Consider the following 20,614-nt stretch of genomic DNA (forward strand, 5'->3'; position numbering starts at 1 on the left):
CCTCTGCAGTCCCTCATCCCATTCCTGCCTCTGAGCTGGCTGACAGCAGGAGAGACAAGTACTGTGCAGTAGGGAAAGGATGCCTCTTTCAAAATACTGGCCTCCAAGAAGTATTTGAGAATTTATTCAGCTGAAAAATAACACTGATGTCTTATCTGGGAATTGAACAGACTGCTTCAGACAGCTACCACCACTGCATTCCTTCTGGTTATGACCACCCTTAGAGATGCACAGCTATTTAAGCACAGCATTTAATTCCTGATGAGAACCACCAGCAGAAAACAATCCACTGCATTCTGACAGAAATATAAATCAGTCTGTACTACATACTCAATCCATCTGCTACAGCTCACAAAACCTTACTATGCAGTGGGCTGTGCAGCTGAATAGAGAAAATATGACTCACTCCTGTAGCTTCAGCAACTAGCCAGGCCTCTCTCCTGTTTGTGCAAATGTGTGGTACAAGTGGGGGAGTTGGTGAAGGCAGGGATAACCCCCTGACCTCCAGCTTTGTTCCTAGCACAACAGCCCCTCTCTACCAGGATCTAGCTGTTGCAGAGCAGCTTCACCTGAAGCACAAGTGCTGCTGAGAAGCACACAGCCATGCCCAGGAGACAAACACCCAGAGTGAGGTCACTGCATGCTGCTCTGGCTCTGGTGTCACAGTGGATGCCAAGCTGCATCGATGTTAGTGGGAGGGATAAGGCTTTTCACATCACTCTTGCATCTTCCCCACCCCCCAAGGAATTTCAAAGGTTAAGTGATATCAAAAGAAACCAAAACAAGAACGTTTGGAGTCTCAGCCACAAGAGACTGCTTTTATCTAAGCCTGCCAGTCTCACTTGTCAGATGATACCCCAGAAAGAGAAGCATGACAGAGCAAAGCAAAACAGTGGAACTGAATTCCAAACTTGTAATATTTCTTACAATATCAGAAACCACAGCATGCTAAGACCCTTTAAAATGTTTCCTTTAGCTTCTCCTCCTCACAACCACATATAATAAAATTTCTTTTCTTTAAAATTGTAAGGAAAACTTCCTTGAAGGGTGGCTCAGCATCACTTACTCTACATGGGAAATGAAGCCATCAGGTGCACCTGTTTAGGCCATCTTCAGATTAAAGGTCAAAAGCAGAACTAAAATCTCCTTTTATTCACATTTACCTTTTAACTCCAGACATTTCTTTATAGATTTTTTCCTCTTTCATCCTTAGCACAAGGATTCAGCCTTGGGTTTATCTCACAAATGGAAGAAACCCACAAATTAAATCAGCGGTGCTCTGTCCAGGCAGCACCTGAAGGGAAAAGGTTTGAACACTTCCTCACTCACCTCTGAAGAACATTTAGCATCCCTAGCACATTATCTCCAAAACTTTTACAGTTGATCTGTTACACATTTGACAGCATTTGCTGTACAGCAAGCTTTGAAAGTATAAAGCTTAATCTTTGTAATAGCATCTTCAAAAAACAACTAAGACCAATTTGCTTGAAAATAAAGAGAAAATATCACCAGCCAGCTTCTGAAACAAAGCTGCCTGCTGCTTAATCTGGATGGATACAGAGCTCTGCAAAACAATTAAAAAGATGCATTTACAATCTATGAAGTCACAAAGTCAAATTTTATGTCAGTCCATGTAATGTGCAAAATATTTGGAAAATAATGCAGCATTTAGAATCTCAGCATTCCCTTGTACAGTGCACAAACAGAGGACTGGGACAGGATGGTCCCATGTCTGAAATAAAGTCAATAACCAACCCTAAGACAGAAACACATCTACATTTATGGTAAGGTTATGGTGATTGGCTGTAGGAGCCACCAGGCATCCAGCCAATTTGCTTTTCCAGTCTAAGGAAATGCTCAGTTTGTTTGAAAAATGCTTTTTTTTTTTTTCCCTGCTGTGAAGAATGCATTGACGTCATCAAACTGGGTCTGTTGAACAAAAGCATGGACCCAGGGTAGTGTCAGGAAGTTAAATTATGAGAAAAAGGACACATATCTGTTTTGATATTCTTAAAGAATGGCAGGGTTTATGGCCAGTTCTCCTGTATCTCCTTCTCCAGAGGAGAACTGCTAGAGGACACAAGTTACTTGCTGTGAGTTTCAGTTTCCACTCTGTTTTGTTCCAGGCTGGGCTTTTGTTTCCATTCTGTTTTCTTGCTAGTGTGGGTTTTTTCAGATAAACAGTAGCATCTCTGGCTCCACAGGCGAGTATATCAGGTCACTGTTACTTTTAAAAGGAGTACACTGCATGCCAGAACACCCTGATCTGTGATTTGATGCAACACCAGGCAGCACCCTTATGAAAAATCCCCACAGGGTCTTCATAAACCCCTCTGGTCACACCCTGCTCTCCCTCTTCTGTGCTGGCATGTCAGCTTCTCCACACACAGACCAGGGTGTCAGGGCAAACAAAGTGCTTCACTACCACATCACGTTACAAAGAGCCTTTCACTGCACCACAAAACCAGGGGATTGGAAGTAGTGGTTCACAGTGGTTTATGAACAAAGGGTGTCAGAATCTGGCCACACCGCACTGCAACAAATAGCCATATTTACAGTGGTTACAGATCTTCTCTGGTCTGTGAGACCATAAGGCAAAGGGTGCAGCAAGGTCACTGTTTCAATGTTTAACAGAAGATCTGGAAAACAATACAAGTGTCATAAAACTGTCCTGGCCAAGAGCTCATTATTTAAATACTGATGCCACTCTAATGATTTCCCAATAGTGTTAGCTGATGTTTGTGACATAAGTCACATCACTGAAGAGGTTTGAATCGAAGATGAAGGAGATATCATCGAACTGCATGAGTAATGGATCACTCACTCTCGTACTTGAACAAAAAGCCAAAAGTTGGCATGAACAGCCAACAAAGGTTGGCTGCTCTTGAACATACATGAGGGAGAGGAGAGGCAAAACAGGAAAGCAAAAGAAAACAAAAGACAGAAACTGAAACAAACAAACTAAGAAACAAACCAACAATGGTCTTCCAATGTGTATTTAGGTCAAAGGAGAATTTAAGTTTGATGGGACTACTTTGGTCAAGTTATACTACACAGTTAATCTATTGCCCAATCTTAGTACAAAAGAACTGCTAAAGATTACAAAAATGCCAAAATCTAAACAAAATATTAAAAAAATTAAAATTAAAATTAAAAATTTCTAATAATTTAACAGAGAAAAATGTAGTAGAAAGCAAGTCAGATCTTATGCTTCCTCCCCCATTATTTTCCCTCTGGAATATAAATATGGATTCAATATTCTGAGGTGAGACCAATATAATGCACAGAGCCCTTAATTATGTGTTATTGCACCTTGACAAGCTTTTCTTCACCTGGAGAGGCTAGCTAAGTGAACCTTCTCAGAAACTTAGCAATCCACAATATCATAATACATCAACAGAATCAGCTTGCTTCTTTAGGTGCAGCAGCTTTCTGGAGAGGGAAGAAAAGGTTTGATGCCAGTTAAAGTGTGAATAACAATTCCAAATCAGAAACACCAAATGCAAGAATACTGTCACCATGTGTGTCCAAAATTATTCCCTGGCTGGTTTTGCTCAGAGCAGAATTTCCTATGAGCAGTGTACATGTGACATAGGACAACAATTGCAAGGGGGAAAAAGAAACACAATGCACACATACACACAAATTAAACCATCACAGTAAAAAAAACAAACAAAAAAATCACTTCATTTCCAGAACCTTACATTTTTAAAGCTGGAATTGCAAAGGAGCTAAAAAGTGTGTGTTCCTCGAGTTGCATCCTGCCCCAGCCTGACCGCTGTTCCCACATTAGGCGAGGCACAAGGCCATCTGCTGGCAGAGAGAAACTGCAGAGCCTGTACTGCTCAGCAGGCCGCTGCTGACACAAGAATTAAGCTTTAGATGAAGGGTGGGTAAAGAAAAGAGTGGATGCTGCCACTTTTACCAGCTGAAAAGAAGCTGCTGCAACACAAGGAGCAGAGCAAAGGTGAAAACACTGACCTTATAGTCCTCACTGATACCAACTATTTGTTTGACTATTCTCACAGTTAGAATAGTCAAACTGTAGGATCATATTTACAGGACATATACTAAATGAACCAGCCTAACCTTCTGGAACTAAAGAACGTCATCTTTGTGGATAAAAAAGCTGATGTTGCAAGAATAAAGAAGAAGCAGAAAAGTTGCTGACAAACATAGGGGTGTCAACTCGAGTAAAATGACACAGCATCTACCAATTAGATTAAGGAAAAGATGCATGCTTGCCTCATGAACAAAGCAGAGCTACCAATCAAGAGATGCATGGACAAAACAGAGCTACCAATTAAACAATGCGTGACTGTGTAGGCCAAGATAAGAAGTAAATATAAAAAATGTTTAGAAGCACCATAAACAGCTTTTGCTTGATTCACATTAAATCATGCAGAGGCCTTTGTCTTCTCATCAAACAACAAAAAGTCCTCCAAACACATTTCTCTTTCTTCATTACATATATATAAAAACCCCCCACAACTACAGTTATTAACTACATAAGGAACGACTTCACGTCACGTGCAGGCACTGCTGTTTTGACATGAATCTGGTGGCTTCTCAAACATCTCTCAAAGCTCCCAACCTAAGAGAAAAACAGCTCACCGCAAAGAAGCTACATGCACACAGTCATCACACCCTGGGGGCAGGGAGGAGTGCAAACCACATGCACCCCACAGACTAGAGTGACATCAGAGGAAGGTACCGGGCAAATAGTGCGAGAGGCACACCGAGGTGCCGCTGAACCCTGAGCAATGCCTGCTGAGGGCCCAGCCACATTCGGTTTGGATTTTAGGGCAAAACACAATCCCCTGGAGAGATGGATCTGGAAACAATTCTACCAAGCTTTCTGCTGCACCAACGATCCGGATCTGGACAACACTGCTTGCAGTCCCTACTCCACCCCTACCCGCACGCAAATTTCCACTAAAATTAGCAGCCTCACAGACACGCTGCTTTGGGTTTGCCCAGTAGGAACCAGAGACGTGTAACCCAGGCACTGCACCCAAGAGAGATGCCTCTCCCTCCTTACATTGCATACTGCCACTGGGAAGGCAAAAAGTGGATGGTAAGGCTACTCCAAAGGCAGCATCTCTAAAAGTGTGTCAGCAGTACTTTTGGTTCATCCGGAAGTGGTTTAAAAGCTTGAATTATTTAAAACAGTAGCTATTTTTTTGTCGATGTTATGTATTGCAGCTAAGAGCCCCATACCAGCAGAAAAGTAGAAGAGTTTTTGAAAATCTGAGTCATAAACCACTGAAAAATGGTGTTTAAAATGAAAATGCCATCTCGATTGCAACCATGGTCCTCCCAAGGCAATCGAATCATGTCAAAACCTGAAAGATGAAAACACATATCGATAACTAACTCCATCATGTCATCTTTAACTCTGCAAAGGAGGCCAGACTACCAGCATTTCAAACCTCTGAAAGCTCGCAGGAAAAACACAAGTACTGACTGAAATAGGCAGAAAAGGCAGAAAATAGAAGTCACGGGCTTGCACAACCCTTTCAATAAGACAGCAAAGGGCAGTGCCTGCCTGCTGCAGTGAGTTTAGCCTGTCCTGAGTGCCTGCTCCATTCTACCCATACGGGACTGCCCGCCCTTGGCAGTACTTGAAAAACAGTTTCTGCCCCGGTAGGGAGGCAATAGCTCCAGCCAGCACCTGAAGCGCAGGAATCGAATGTGTCATTCCCAGCACTAAGGCTGCTGGCTCGGTGACCTCGGGGCCTTGCCTGGCCCCCCGAGCTGCCGAGTAGGTGTCCCCGGCCAAGCACCCGCGGTCCCCGCGTCCCCGGGACACCCGAGCGGGAGCCCCGAGCGCTCTCTCTCGGTCACCGCGGGGCTCGGGGCTGTCCCGCCGGTGTCCGCGGCTCGCCCGGCGGCCGGAGCCCTGCCCGGGGCCGGATCACCGCGCCCGGGCTGCCCTGCCCCACGGCCGGCCCAGCCCAGCCCCCGCTCCGTGCCGAGCCGTGCCGGGGGCGGGCCGTGCCGTGCCGTGTTTGCCAACATGGGAGGAGCGGCGGGGCATGGGAGGGCGCAGGCAGCTCGGGCTGTCCCGCAGGAACGGGCCACTTCCCGTCGGAGAGTGCCGGGCAGCGGCGGCATGGGGACACTGCGGGGCGGCGGCGGCGTGGCCCGAGGGTTCCTTGCCCTGCTCCTCGTAAGTGTCCGCCCCAGCGGGGCAGCGGGCGGGCGGCGGGACAGCCCCGGCCGGGGCGGCGGGGCCGGCGGGGCCGAGGAACGCGGCGCCGCGGGGCGAGGAGCGCTGCCCGGCTGCTGCTCGTTGCCGGCCGTGGCAAACTTGTTAGCGACATTTCAGTCAGCTCGTTGGGCGATGTTTTAAGTGGAAAAAATTCACTTTTAAGTTGAGGCATTTTTAAAAGGTCTTCAGTGAAGTGCGTGTTGTGTCAAGCGGACGGAGGAAAGGGGGGATGGATGCAGGTGGCTGTAGGTGGGGGCACCCAGGGACAGCTGGCGCTGGTCCGCAGGCACCCACAGCGGCCGGAGCCGCGGGCCAGGCAGGTGCAGAGCCCCCGCTCCGCCAGCACGGGGAGGTGCGGGACGTGCCCGGGCTAAAACCGGGCTGGGTGGGAGCCGACCTGCGCTGCACCTCAGCCGATCCCTACCAGCGAGCAGGGAAAGCAACGTAAAAGCAAATACCTATGGAGGAGAAGTTTGAACCTCTATGACAGTGGCCCAGGAGAAGCCAAAGGAATGGTCCAAGCCTGCCGTCAGCATTTACTGGAATCAGTAGGGCAGGGCCTTCCTTTTTGCATGAGCCATGCCTGTGCACACAGTGAGTCCCTTCTGAGAGCTTCCGTCTCCTGTCTCACTCTCATCAGTAAAGTTACCTTGACAAAGATCCATTCCGAGCGGCCGCCGTCAGCAGCAGGGAAAGCAGGGAAGTGTCAGTGTGTGTCAGTGGCCAGCACAGGGTCTGCGCTGCTCCGGGTGCGTTGCTGCAGCGGCAGGGAGCTCCAGGGCAGCACACCTGGGCAGGTGCAGGGTGTGCGGCTGCCCTGGCTCAGTGCCCAGGTAGGGCTGCCCTAAGCCCAGGGATGCCGGGCGATGAGGCAGGTGGCAGTGAGCCCTGCTGGACAGCACAGCCACCTGGAAGTGTGCCTGCAGAACACACTGCTAACCCAGCCCAATTCTCCCGTTCCAGAGACACCTTGCTGCAGCTGACCTCCCAAGTCTCTTTGCAACGTGGTTTTATTACAAATCACAACACAAACTGTGTTTGTTAGCCAGGATAAAATCTAGTCTTAATGTATAAACCACTCAAATTGTGGTCTGACCAACTGCATAACAGGTAGTAAAATACTTAAAGTATTTCAAAGAGCTCTATCCATGCCCCTGCACAAATCATTAAAGCATAATTAAATACAAAGGAGGATTCTCATCTGCTGACAGAAGTGTGTATTACCTTTTCCTGTACAGGAGCAGCCAACTAGTGACAGAAAAGTCAGTGTAGCTCAGTATGTTAGAACAATTCAAAATATATATCTTAATATTAAAAATAATTTCATTTATAACAATGGTCCAGAGAATATATATATATTTTCTCTTATTTTCCAGTAGTTTCCAAATTTCAGTATACCTTAGAAAGACTGTAGCATTCCTACATAATCTCTATTTTTAAAAAGGTTTTTGTTTTAATTAGCAAGTTGTTTCATTACTTATAAAATAAACATGGTCAGAGTTTGGCATGTTATTTGGTTAAACCAGAACATGAAAACAGTTTGTTGAATGAGACCTCAATTTCGCAAGGAATCCATACTGCACTCAAGTAAAAGAAGATTTAGGGATAGTCATGCAAAAATAGCCATGGTCTATGAAGTTAGAAAACATCTGAGTTCTCCATGTAGAAAAAGCTACAAAGCTACGTACCACTGAGAGACAAACTTGTATCAGTTCAGAGACAGATTTTAGGAGAAAATGCTCTGGAATGAATGTTTCCTCTAAAGAGAAGGGCTCCAATAATCCCTTTTTGCCAATGAGAGAAATGAATACTAGTGGGTGCAAGTGAAAATAATCCCTGTTTACTAACAAAACAAGATACCCACAAGACAGAAAAAATAAATTGAACCTTATATCCCCAACCCAGCCCCATGGCCAGGGGGCAAGGATGGTGGCTGCTCCCTTTGTCTCAGGAAAGGGAAGAAAAAAAAATCCATGCAGCAGCTCAGGCAAAAAGTAGATAGGAACCTGTTGAGCTTCTGGCTTTGGTCTGCTCCTCACAGCAGATGAAACTGGTGGGGTTTAGTGTCCTTTATTTGCTGGCCTGGGTCTTTCCCACCACCCCCATAGGCTCCCTGGACTGCAAGCCGAAACAGATCAAGTGGAGAAATAAAACCAAAAAGAAACCACTGAATGATTTCTGCTGAAGTCCAGGGGGAAAGGTGGGGAAAGACAAAGAAGAGCTGCTTTCCTGAGCAAGCAGGGATGCAGATGGAGCAAAGGCAGTGAGCTAACAGTCCGAGGCGCAGCCTGAAGCGCGCCAGAGAGAGAGAGAGAACCGAGCCTGCACCCGGCCTTCCCAGGCCCCAGCCCAGCCTCCTGCTTCATCTCCAACCTCTCCTGGCCTTTAGGGAATGAAGTACCACCATAAAATCACCTCAAGACAGTCCTCCACAGGAATAGGCCAGAGAGTGAACTGTCATGTAAATATTTTGTAATTATGATATGACCACAGAGCAGGCAGTTTTCCGGAAGTTCAGAAGATGTACCTTTGAAAACAAGGTTCCTGCATTACTGCATTGGCCTTTCTTCCTCATATCATGGAAAACTAATACACAGATTTACATGCATAAACAGCCATAAAATGGTGGGATGACCCAAGACTCAAGTGAGAAGTACAAAGGCCCCAATTCTGGAAACATGTCTGTGCATGTTTCCACTGTAACCACCCTCATCTCTGCAGTAACTCACTGAACAAAGAGAAAATCGTAAGAAAACCATTTTGTGTTAGAAAAGGAGAAGGGTGAGAGTTGCTAGATTTCTATCTGACAAGCTCTAATTCCTGCTTAGCTTCAACAAATTGAGGTGAGAGCTGTCAATATCTCTCCCAACTCTCCAAATAGTGTAGTATTTACTACACTTACTACTGTAGTATTTACTAGTAGGTGCTTAGTAGTACAGTACTTCTGAAGAGCAAAACCCAACAAAATAACCAATCATAGAACCCCCAGCCCCAGTATGTTGTTTCAGTTTGCATGTGAGTCAGCTGAGATATGAAAGGGTAGTGGATTGAATTTGAACAGTGAGTGTTTGAAGGTGCTGAACAGTCTGAGGCTATTTGCTCTCACAGGCACTAAACACACATTTCCCTTGGAATTTAAGAAGCTCAGGGTGCTTCTAGATGTGGGGAAATACCAACTCCCATTGCTGGGCTTTAAAAAATTGATTTTTGTTCTTTTCATAAAAGATTTTAGAATGTAAAATAATATTTTTAGAGGTTGTTTTGGTACTGAGATTCAGCCTTGGTGGGAGAAAAAAAAAGACTTGGAGGAAAAACGATACTAGAGGTTTTGGAAGAAGAAATTTCTTGTCGTAGTGAAACAATTGGAGTAGAGTATCCTCTTAAGATTACTCTTTGAGTGAAATTGCTCTTTGAAAAGGCCAGCCTGACAGAGTTAATACAAGGGAGATTAATTACAGAGAAAAGCATATTAAAATGAAGCTAGTTCTGGCAACTAACCTTCCACAAGACAAAAAAAAAAAAAACAAGAAAAATCCCGCCTCCTCCTTTTTTTAACACTTAGAAAGCCCCTGATGAGCTCATGCACCTAGGTCCATGTAACAAATATGGAGTGGAAAAAAAAATGCCACATACTGTAACCATCAGTCTTCTCATCCATCAGCATTTATAGATGAGAAATGGGAGAAGGGGCTTGCTAAAAATAAAATGTATTACAAAGATAACAGGAGAAAACAGAGACTTTTTTTTTCTCAGGGTTGACATTGTAAAGTTTTAAAAAGTCCTGTATGCAAATTACAAGCTCACACACTTCCAAAGCTGAGATTACATACCTATAAGCTGTGTCTTGCAGAAGCTTTTCTGTTGAAATAGATTGAGATGTCATGAAGAATACTTTGACAGAGGAAGAACTGGAGAATCCCAAAATGACACGAGTATTCAAAGAAATGAAAGTTCTTGTCACTGTGCCCTAGAAATGCAGATGAAAGCAGGTTTCATAAAAGTGTCCTTAGCAAATACCTGTTGGTGAAAGCATTTTGGAGGGCCCTGTTGTAATGAAGGAGAGGAATTAGGTAGAAAACTCTTTTCATTGTCTGAGTAATGCAAATGCAGCAAAACCAGAAAACCTGGGCTCATATTTTTATGGGTTCTGCTAAGAGTAGATGTCCCCAGCTGATTGATCTTATTCCCTTTGACTGCTTAGTGCAATCTAAGTCTTCAGTTTAGATACCAAAACTAATTTTTTTTTAGGTTGAGAAAGTTAAAAGAGAGTCTTTGTGACTCATTTTGGGCTGAAAACATACAACCACTGCTTGAGTGTACATGTCATAAAAAAGCACCTATCATCCCTGTCTAAAAGCCCCTAAACTGCTTCCTTTCTGATATTGGTGTTTACTGCTCAGTGACAACCGAAAAAGCAACTAAGGTGTGCACAGGAAGCTAAATGAGTATTGATTCTTTTCTGGTTTTTTTTCCTATGAGACATCCCCAAATTTTTAAATAGCAAATAGATTGCTTTTACAAGGGCGCAAATCCAGGAGGAAAAAATGTTTGAAAAAATTAGGGCGCTGCTTTGAAGAAAAGCCTTCACAGTATTATCATTATTCCTTCCACAGGAAGATGTTGTAAGACATCCCTGCAAGCAGAGCCATTGTAGGTGTTTGGTGCTGCTTGAGTGTCAAATTCTGAGAAGTCAGCCCCACTTCTTGTAAGTGTACCAGGAAGTTCATCTCTGTGAGCAGGAGCCGAGGGCATCCATCTGAAAATGTTCTGCTTCTGTAGCCCCTCATACCAGCACAGCCCATTTGTACAAAAGCATAAACAAGAGGCAGGGAGCTTTGTTGGTGTGAGGGAACACATCTCTGCACTCACTGTGTTTGCAGGCATTTGGTAAAATAAGCAAGGTTTTACTGGTATTAGTAATTTAGAAATTTATGTTTCCTTCTTTGATTATATTCTATTGTCTGCATGACTCTCTCAACATTTCCTTCATACTGCTTTAGGAAAAACCAAACCAGACTGGTCATACATCCCTGACTATATTTTAGTGATTATTTTTTAATTGGAGTTTCTAATCCAGTGTTTAGTGAGGTAGATCTCCTAGACAAAAGGAAAACAAATCACACTAATTTGGCACATCCACTTGAAAGCTTCTGTGGAGACTTTAATTTTTTAACACTAGGATTCAGAGGAGAGCACCCTGAAAGCTTTGGCAGCAAAGGAAGAGAGAGCACCAAACAGGGGAATTGATGGCCATCCCTACTCAGAGTTTCTCCAGTGTTAATTATGCTGTTTCAGCTGCTGGAGCTTCACCTCCAGGTGCAAAGAAAGGCCTTCTTAATTACGTCCAGTAACTAATAGTATATATATTTTAAACCAACAGCTGCTAAGGAAATAAAATTCTTTCCACCTTCTCACTTGTGAATAGACTAGAAGATGAAAAGAAATGGCTACCTGTAGAAGGCAATGGTCTTATTGGTTACATCATTAGTTAGCAACAGATAACACTTCCTTCACTTGAGAGCCCAGTTTGATATCCAAAATGTTTTTTTGGTAATTTAACATCAAGAGTTTTCTGCATCTAACTGAAATGGTGGTCAACATCCATAGCTCCATTATGTAGACATCTCATATTTAGTGTATGCACAGTAAATATAGAATTCCCCAGAAAATGTTGCTGAGAAGAAGACAAACTATACCAGATTTATCCTTATCATTCTTCCTCCTTCTTCCAAAATAATACAAAAACCATGGCTTGGCCTCTGGGCCACAGTGCTTTATTATTATCATGAGAAGAGGCAGGGCAGGGGTCACCAGTAAACCTCTACTGCCTAATGACCGAAATAAAAACAAACAAACAAAAAGCTTCCAGCATTATGCAATTTACAGTGCAAATTGACAGTGCAATTGACAGTTGCAATTGACAGTGCAAAAAGTTCAAAGAAATGGATCTGCTGTAAAGTAATTTGAAAGGAGAGTGTAGTGGTAGGGTTCATGGCTTTAATATGGCCCTCATTGTCTATTAAATCTAAAGCAATGAATAGTTTTAATAAGGGAGTGAATTTTATTATGTTTAGTTATAGATAATGCTATTAATGTGACTCTTCTACACAGTTTTAGTGCACAGTCCTAAACATTTTTTGTCTAATTTTCTGTTCTCTCCTAGGTGGCTCTCCTAGTTATTGAAACACAGTGCAAAAATGATACTGCAGCTCTAATAACATCCAATAGGAGAATCATTTCCAGGAGGGAAGTTAACTGCAGGGAGGATGAATACAGTTTAGATAGTCAGTGTTGCAAGAAATGTAGAAGTGGTGAGTATGATGTGTGTTGAGAAGTCATTAGCAGGGGACACCACACAAGCACATTGCTTTGTGCTGGGATACTGGGGAGGCATGAAGTGGTTTCCTGGATGCAGTACTTCATTCCAGCTGTATCTTTGTTTTGTTACAGGACATTAGCCACTTCAAAGGTATTTCTTAAGCTCAATGCACCAATAACTTCTCACTACAAAGAGTAGTTCTCTCATAATGTGATTGTTAGAAAAGAGCCAAAAATTAACATGCACATATTTGAAAAAGGTTGAAAAAGTGAAAACACATGCTTTTGCCTACAGGATTCCATAGATTTGTGGGTTTTACAATTTTTCATGTAGTTTTGTTTAGTGTGTTCTCCTTCAGTATTAAATTAGAGGAAGAGTGGGGATAATCAAAAGTTATGTATACTACATTCCTGGAGGGCATCTACACATGCACAAAGAATATACATTCCATATTTGGAATCAAAAGTATTTGGGATTAAAAATGAAATTCTGATGTTAGTCTTAGAGCTGGTGGCTGCTCTCTAAATTGTTGGTTTTCTGTCTCTACAGGTTTTGTTAAAAATGTCTCCTGCCCAACAGATGTTACCAAACACTGTGCTCCATGTCAGAAAGGAAAGGAATTCATGGATCACCCCAATGACTTAGAAGAGTGTTTTAGATGCAAATGGTGTGACAGCCACTTTGGTAAGTCTATAGAAATAGCAACTGTAGCAATGGCTCCTCTTTCACACAGGATTTCACTGAAAAGTCTCCAGAATTCCTAGTCGTGGTTAGCACGCAGAGTCAAAACTTTTAGTGGTAGGACATGAATGAATTTGTGAGAAAGTAGTAAGTTTATCCTCCAGCTCCCTTTCATCAAGCACAAAGTAGGAAGACAAATAGTTGGTCCATTATTTCTCCAAATATCTGCCTTTGCTTAGCCAAAGTCCTTGCTAAGCTGACACTGTACAAACTGGTTTGAGTCAAGGAAGGCAAGTTCTCCCTCTTCTTCATCCTCTGTTTAAAAGAGGGGTGTAAAAAGTAATGATTTTTTAATAGCATTTCAAAAATTGATAATGTTCTTTAAAACTGATTGTGTCTTTTGAGAGACACTCAGGATGCAGTTTGGGACAGTGTGTGAGGCTGAGGCCAGCCCTCCTGGGGCAGAGCAGGGGCCCACCCAGCCGGGGCTCTGCAGTCAGCAGTGCAGGCACGAGGGGCTGTTCAGGGATAACACAAACCAACCTGTCTGCTCTCCGTGCTCTGGGCCCTGCAGTCTGTCAGCATCCACAGCTGAGGGAAAGGACGCTGGAAGATCTGTCCCTACCTAGTCATTTCAGTGTCTGTTTATGAGCCCTCTGTTCATGAACCTGCTGGGTGACAGCAGAAATTCACTACCTGTTGCATAAATACCCATCACAGATTTTTTTTTTAAAAGTCCATTAAACTCATCTCCTACCAGTTCCACCAGGTGTCCTGTAGATGTCCTCTGCTTGGATTTAGGGAACGACAGGTCTTCATTCCTCATACCCAAAATCAAGTTTAGTGAATGGACAAACAGTTCTCAACTCCAGTATGGTTGTACTCAGATCACCTGTTGGAATATCAATTTTTAGTGCTCTCCCCTTCCTTTAGGACTTCAATACGGATAGAAAACTTTCCTCTCATTTTCTGTTATAATAAGCATTTTTGTGTGGGTGATGAAATTGGTAAGAGTGAAACAATTCAGTATTTTATATGTGTCACAATTATTAGAACTGAAGGGAGGAAAAGGGTAATGGCTAGCCCCAATATTGCACAGACAGTAATGTAGCTGAAGAGAAATCAGTAGACTGACAATAGGCAAGAGGAAAATTACCACTGAAGTTCCCTGTGAACCATTCTTATGATCATTCATATCCACTATTTTCATGAGTTACTTTAGCACTGATGTTACAGTAGAGCTTCATCAAATTTTGAAATATTAAGTAGTTTCAAATTACAGCAGGGCACTGAATGTAGTAACTCAAAAATTTGTTCTGTTTTTATATGCCTATGAAAATAGCTTTCATAGTAGGGAGATACAGTAATTTTTAATGCAGAAGTATATTTTTCATGGATGGAGATAGCATTATCATGTAAACTGAGGAGAGGAGAAAATTAATAATTTGTTTTGATTCTTAAGAGGAATACTTAACATTGATATGTTAGCCAAAAAAGAGACAGTGGAATTCCCCATCAGTGGAGGTCTTCAAGAAAAGGTAAAACTTTTTGTCTGTCAGGGAGTGCAAAGAACCCATCTCCATTATCAACTAGGGAGATTGGCTGTGTGATCTTCTGAGTTTCCTTCTGGAAACTCAGAAGTTTACAATACTAAATCGGAAAAAGAAGTTGGGATTTGGCTGTGCTAAATGAGTCCTCTCCTGGAGAGAACTGCATTGTGTGGTGAGTTCTAGAGCTGCACTGTGTGGTGAGTTCTAGAGCTGCACTGTGTGGTGAGTTCTAGAGCTGCACTGTGTGGTGAGTTCTAGAGCTGCACTGTGTGATGGGTTTCAGAGCTGTGCTGTGTGATGGGTTTCAGAGCCGCACTGTGTGATGGGTTTCAGAGCTGCACTGTGTGATGGGTTCTAGAGCTGCACTGTGTGATGGGTTTCAGAGCTGCACTGTGTGATGGATTTCAGAGCCGCGCTGTGTGATGGGTTTCAGAGCTGCACTGTGTGATGGGTTTCAGAGCTGCACTGTGTGATGGGTTCTAGAGCTGCACTGTGTGATGGGTTCTAGAGCTGCACTGTGTGATGGGTTCTAGAGCTGCACTGTGTGATGGGTTTCAGAGCTGCACTGTGTGATGGGTTCTAGAGCTGCACTGTGTGATGGGTTCTAGAGCTGCACTGTGTGATGGGTTCTAGAGCTGCACTGTGTGATGGGTTTCAGAGCTGCACTGTGTGATGGGTTTCAGAGCTGTGCTGTGTGATGGGTTTCAGAGCCGCACTGTGTGATGGGTTTCAGAGCCGCGCTGTGTGATGGGTTTCAGAGCTGCACTGTGTGATGGGTTTCAGAGCTGCACTGTGTGATGGGTTTCAGAGCTGCACTGTGTGATGGGTTTCAGAGCCGCGCTGTGTGATGGATTTCAGAGCTGCACTGTGTGATGGGTTTCAGAGCTGCACTGTGTGATGGGTTTCAGAGCCGCACTGTGTGATGGGTTTCAGAGCCGCACTGTGTGATGGATGAGCTTTCTGCGCTCCCGTCCAGCAGAGGTCTCTCTGGCAGCTCTGCCAGCCCAGCTCCTTAGAAAAGCTCCGTGTGCGTGTGATAAAGCTAAGCCTCGTCAGTTCCAGCAGAGGTGGAGCAAGTCTGAGGACAAGACTTTGTGGGCAGAAGCCTGCTTTTTCAGACTAGTACACTTAAGAGATCTGTTTTTAGGGCTGGAGGTTGTGAAGAACTGTACCCCAGAAGAGAACACGCAGTGTGCCTGTGCAAAGAACCATTTCTGCAGTTCTACAGAATGTGACACTTGCATTCCATGTACCATGTAAGTTCATGCCTTCATCACTACATACGAAATTGTTAATATGTAATCACATTTGTTTCCAGCTGGTTTCAAGGCAGAGGCTAAGGTGATCTATAAACTCAGGGAAAGCATACCAATTTTCCTTTGCACCTGAGCTGAGTTCAGTCAGTTCAATTTGCAGCCATGAAGGCTTTCTAAAGGCATATAGAAAAAAAATATATATCCACTGAGTCTCTATATGCTTTTCAAAATTGCTAATAAAGTATCTGAGCTTTCCTGTTGTCTTTGTGTGAGCTACTGTTACACTGAAAAATAATTTCATACATTTTCCCACAGCTACAGATTTTCATGTTATTAAATTCCAAACCCCAAGATCAGGAATTTAGAATATGAAACTAGCATATTTATCAGCAAAATGTGAAATATTTTGCTGATAAAGCATTTCAGAAGATTTGATTTGCTCTCTGAACAGCTTAAGAGAGAAAAAACATCCCCTAATAATTTGTGTTCATATTTTCTGCAGATGTGAAAGCGGTGTAATTGAAGAGCAATGTACTGCAGCTTCAGACACTGTGTGTGGAACCAAAGGTACCAATTAAAACGCAGCAAGGTGCAGCACGGGCTGTATTTTGAGAGGCAATTGCAATTGTCCTGTTCTACACACTGGCCATAGTAATTCCTGACAGCTCAGGGCCTCAGTCCCACTGTTCCCTCTACTGATCTGCAGAATATGATTTTCCCTTGATCCCTGTGCAGCTGTAGGGGCTGCTACCCCTTTTTAGGGGCAGCTCACCATAGGTTATGTCTTTAACATATTTGGCTTTTGTGTTAGGAGGGCTTTTAAAACCTGACACGGTCTTGTTGAAAATTTGGTGTGCTGCTGTATTGCATTTCTTGACTTATCTTTCATGCAAATTTTCCAATGTTCCAACAGATCCAGCAACGCTGGGGTTGATCATTGCTGGGGTACTACTATTACTATCAATAATAGCTGGAGCAATAGTCTGGTGTAAGTGATTCCCTACTTATTCCTGTTATACTCTGAATGAGGTATTCAGATGCTTATTCAAATATAATTTTATATTCTTGGAGTCCAAAGGAGAGATATCCTACCCTAAATTTTAAAAATGCTTTTTTTGTTTCAGACAAGAGAAGAAAACAGAAGGATCTTGAAATCAATACACCAGGTAATGGAGTTTACAAAGGAGAGCATGTAAGTATTGTTGCTTTGATCATAAAAAACTCAGCTTTATGCAAAGAACTGTTTTCCATTTAAATTGCACTGGGTGTCCCCAAATATTTGTATGCCTTTCTTCTATGACATGAATGAAGTAAATTTTACCACAAGAATTCTTTTGGGAGAAGTAAGAGAAACCCTGTATTACTTCTTCAGGATTGTCGGAATGCTTCCTAAATCACATAACCATGATCAAAACTTCACAAATCATCAGGCCTCCACCAACCCAGGATGCTTCTGTCCCCATGCATAATTCTAGGCATTAGGAGGTGATTCCCCAAACTTACCCAAGTCAAAAGAGGTCTGTCTGTCTGGTCTGACTCTCCCATTCATAAAACAGGAATCCTGGAGAAAACTAAAAGAAAATCATAGATTTATCATGAAATGTATTTATCCTCTTAGATAAGTGTGGGATTTTACAAAGGTTGTTTCTACTTATTTCTCTCCTGCCTTTTTTTTTTTTTTTTCAGGTGGATATACCTCTTATAGTTCAAGGTAAGAAACAATTTATCAAAATTCAGTAGAAAGAAAAAACAGATACAGATAAAAAATTCCTAAACTAAAAAAAAAAAAAAACAGAGTATTTTTGTGTAGACTTTGCCACTGTCTAGACCTGTCATGCCAGCACAAAAGTGAACACTTGCTAAAGAAGTGCCAGTTCATATAATGCTCATCAAGGCACTTAGTGGCATCATGGAAATCTTGCTTCAGGAGGAATTTCTGTTGCATAGGGAGCGATCACGCATTGTCTACAAGTGAATTTCAGTTCTGCATGTGGTACAGACAGCAAACTGTTTCTATAACCATGGATATTTATGACAGGGGAACAGTCCACAATGGGATTGAAGATTCACAAACCTACATTCTGTTAAAGGGCAAATCCAGAGGAGTGGTACACAACAGGAAAAAAGATAAGCTCCAAGACTGTATCACAACAGAAGACCTGTTCTGTTTCATGACCTCTCCCAATGCTATTTTGAGAAAAATGGGTACGTGAGAGGTGACCACACTTCCATGATAGAGAAGGACAGAATAGGTTACAGAGGGAACTGAGACTGTTTTAGGTGGTAGAAAGCCATATGGCTACAAGCCTGAATGTTTGAAATACCTAGCATCTGGCAGGAACTTCGTAAAAAGAGACCTGCCATATATTGTAAAAAATCACACGTAAACCATACTGAGTCACAAATACCTGAAACTTAATCTGCTTTGGATAGAAGTATCAAATCTGAGTGCAGGTGATAAAACCCAGTAAGATAAAAGAGCCAGGTGCATTAATTTCCTTTCCTGCTCCTAGACGTTGACCTGAGCAGATACATTCCTGGTATTGTGGCAGAGATGACACTCACAGAAGTCAAGACATTTGCTCGTCACCATGATGTATCAGAACCTACCATAGACCAAAGCATTCAGGATTTTCCTGGTGATACATCTGAACAGAAGATTAGGCTGTTTCGAGTCTGGTATCAAAGTCATGGGATGAAGGGAGCCTATGAAACCCTAATACGGAGCCTGAGAGAGTTAAAAATGTGTGCTGCAGCTGATAAAATTGAGAAAAAACTGAAGGCAGCTATTTCCAGCTCTCAGGAAGGGGGACAGTCTTGTAATCCTGACACTGAGCAAAGCAAAACTTGCGCTCAGGAGGGTAGAAACTCTTACAGTGAGAGTGCTGAGCTAAGCAAAGCCTCTACTGCTAGTTTGGAAGAGACCTTACACAGAGTAACTTGAAATTTATTTCTGAATGAGTATTTCTCTAATATAAATAGCAAAGTTCATTTTCATTGGCAGTTCTGATTGAACTCAAGTAAGTTATTACATGTAAAAGGAATAATTGCAAATTTTGTAGCAATATCTTTCCTTTAAAAAAAGTTCTAGCCTTTTTTGGTTGTTAAGGACTTCAAGAAGTTTATGACTTGTTTACTAAAAGGTGCAATATAAGACTCCAGCTATAGGAGTCATTACAAGAGGAAAAGTTATAATTTGAAGAAAAGGAATTGTTTAAATGCATGGTCCTGCATTATTTAATCAATGTAACATTCTACATACATTAAAAATGCAGGCTGTTCCTTTTTTTTTTTTTTTGAAGGGAAAGCTCATGTTATGAGTCTACATAGGAAGAGTACTTGAAAAAATAACGTTACCTGCCTTACACCTGATTAATCTGAAATATAGGTGTTGCTGTGTAGGTTCTACTCTGCTGCAAATACAATTTCTATTTTTCATGAAAGCACTTCTTTGTGTATATGGAGTTTTGTATATGTGTGCAAGTTTTCTATACTAAAAGCTCTCAGTTCTAGGTAAAAATAATTATCTCTGTTGTTCTCAGCAATGTTTGTAAGCCTCTTCTAATGTTTGAAACCTTCAGAGAAATAGGAGCATGGGGTTAATAGAGTCAGCAGCACAACATCATTTCTGGAAGGCAGCCTTCAGAGTGTATGATGCTTTTCTAATGCAGAAATTGATACAATAAAAGCATCTTCTTCATTAAAAAAAAATCTGCATAAAACATGACTTCTGTCTTTATTATCGTGCAGTATATAGCTGTCATGTTCAAGTTTGCTTTTACTCAGGTTAGCAAATCAGAATAAAGGAGATCATTGTAATGAAAAAACACCTTACCTTTCTTCCATCACCAAGTGCAGAGGACTCGGCTCCTAAATTCAAAGGACCAGTGAAGTGCTGGCAGCTTTGCTGTGAGGCCTTTCCCTTTCACGCACCAATTTGTGCAAATCTCACACAGTCCTTCAACAGAAGGGGAGACTTCACTGGAAAGGTTTGATTTTTCCAGATTACAGGGTAAGAAAGATGTCTTTCTTTGGTTCTGTCATCAGTTCCCTGGAGAACATCTCCAGCCACTACCAGGACTCAGCCAAAACAGGAAGAGAGCTACCTGGGCTGGCTCTCACCTGCCCACCAGGGTGTTGGGTCTGTGGGGTAGGGTCCCAGGGCTGACACCACAGGACCTGGAAAGGCAAGGTAAGGCTGGCCACAGGGTGCCAGAGGCTGGCAATCAACCCCTGCCAATGCTGGGTGCCCACAGCCATGTGGAGCTCCTCCAAAATGTCACATAGCTGGAAGTGAGGTACCTGGGAAGGCAGTACATAGCCTTTGGAAACAACTAAAATCTGTGCATGGCATCAAGCAGGAGCCTAAAGGAAAGGCAGGACATAGCTTTGAACTCATTACCTGTTTCATAGACTTGACCTGTTAAAGATCTCAATGACACAGAGCACATTTTGCCCAGAACCAGTGCATGTTGTACAGCTCTTAAGCACCTTCCATGCTAAGCAGTCAGAAAAACCTTCCACCCCACTTTGGAGCCTCTAATCTAGCTGTATTTTCCTAAGTATATAATCCACTGCTATATTGCCAAAATCC

The 20,614-nt window shown here is 42.8% G+C and overlaps 1 protein-coding gene across 1 annotated transcript; it reads left to right on the forward strand.

Annotated features, from left to right (window-relative positions):
- Positions 1-6,019: 6,019 nt before the first annotated feature.
- Positions 6,020-19,684, forward strand: FAS (Fas cell surface death receptor). Its single transcript, XM_058810688.1, has 9 exons — positions 6,020-6,172; positions 12,378-12,525; positions 13,083-13,217; positions 15,912-16,020; positions 16,523-16,587; positions 16,934-17,008; positions 17,145-17,212; positions 17,707-17,731; positions 18,534-19,684. Exons 1-9 carry the CDS (start codon positions 6,020-6,022, stop codon positions 18,962-18,964), a joined length of 1,209 nt encoding a protein of 402 aa, XP_058666671.1. The 3' UTR covers positions 18,965-19,684.
- The last annotated feature ends 930 nt before the right edge of the window (positions 19,685-20,614 follow it).

Source organism: Ammospiza caudacuta, chromosome 9, assembly GCF_027887145.1.
Source record: "Ammospiza caudacuta isolate bAmmCau1 chromosome 9, bAmmCau1.pri, whole genome shotgun sequence".
Taxonomy (NCBI): Eukaryota; Metazoa; Chordata; class Aves; order Passeriformes; family Passerellidae; genus Ammospiza; species Ammospiza caudacuta.

Bases quoted from the DNA above. Each gene is read 5' to 3' on its own strand.
- FAS (XM_058810688.1), top strand. From the start codon at position 6,020: ATGGGAGGAGCGGCGGGGCATGGGAGGGCGCAGGCAGCTCGGGCTGTC. The intron at 16,588-16,933 runs GTACCAATTAAA...ATGTTCCAACAG, and splicing joins CACTGTGTGTGGAACCAAAG to ATCCAGCAACGCTGGGGTTG. The intron at 17,009-17,144 runs GTAAGTGATTCC...TTTTTGTTTCAG, and splicing joins AGCTGGAGCAATAGTCTGGT to ACAAGAGAAGAAAACAGAAG.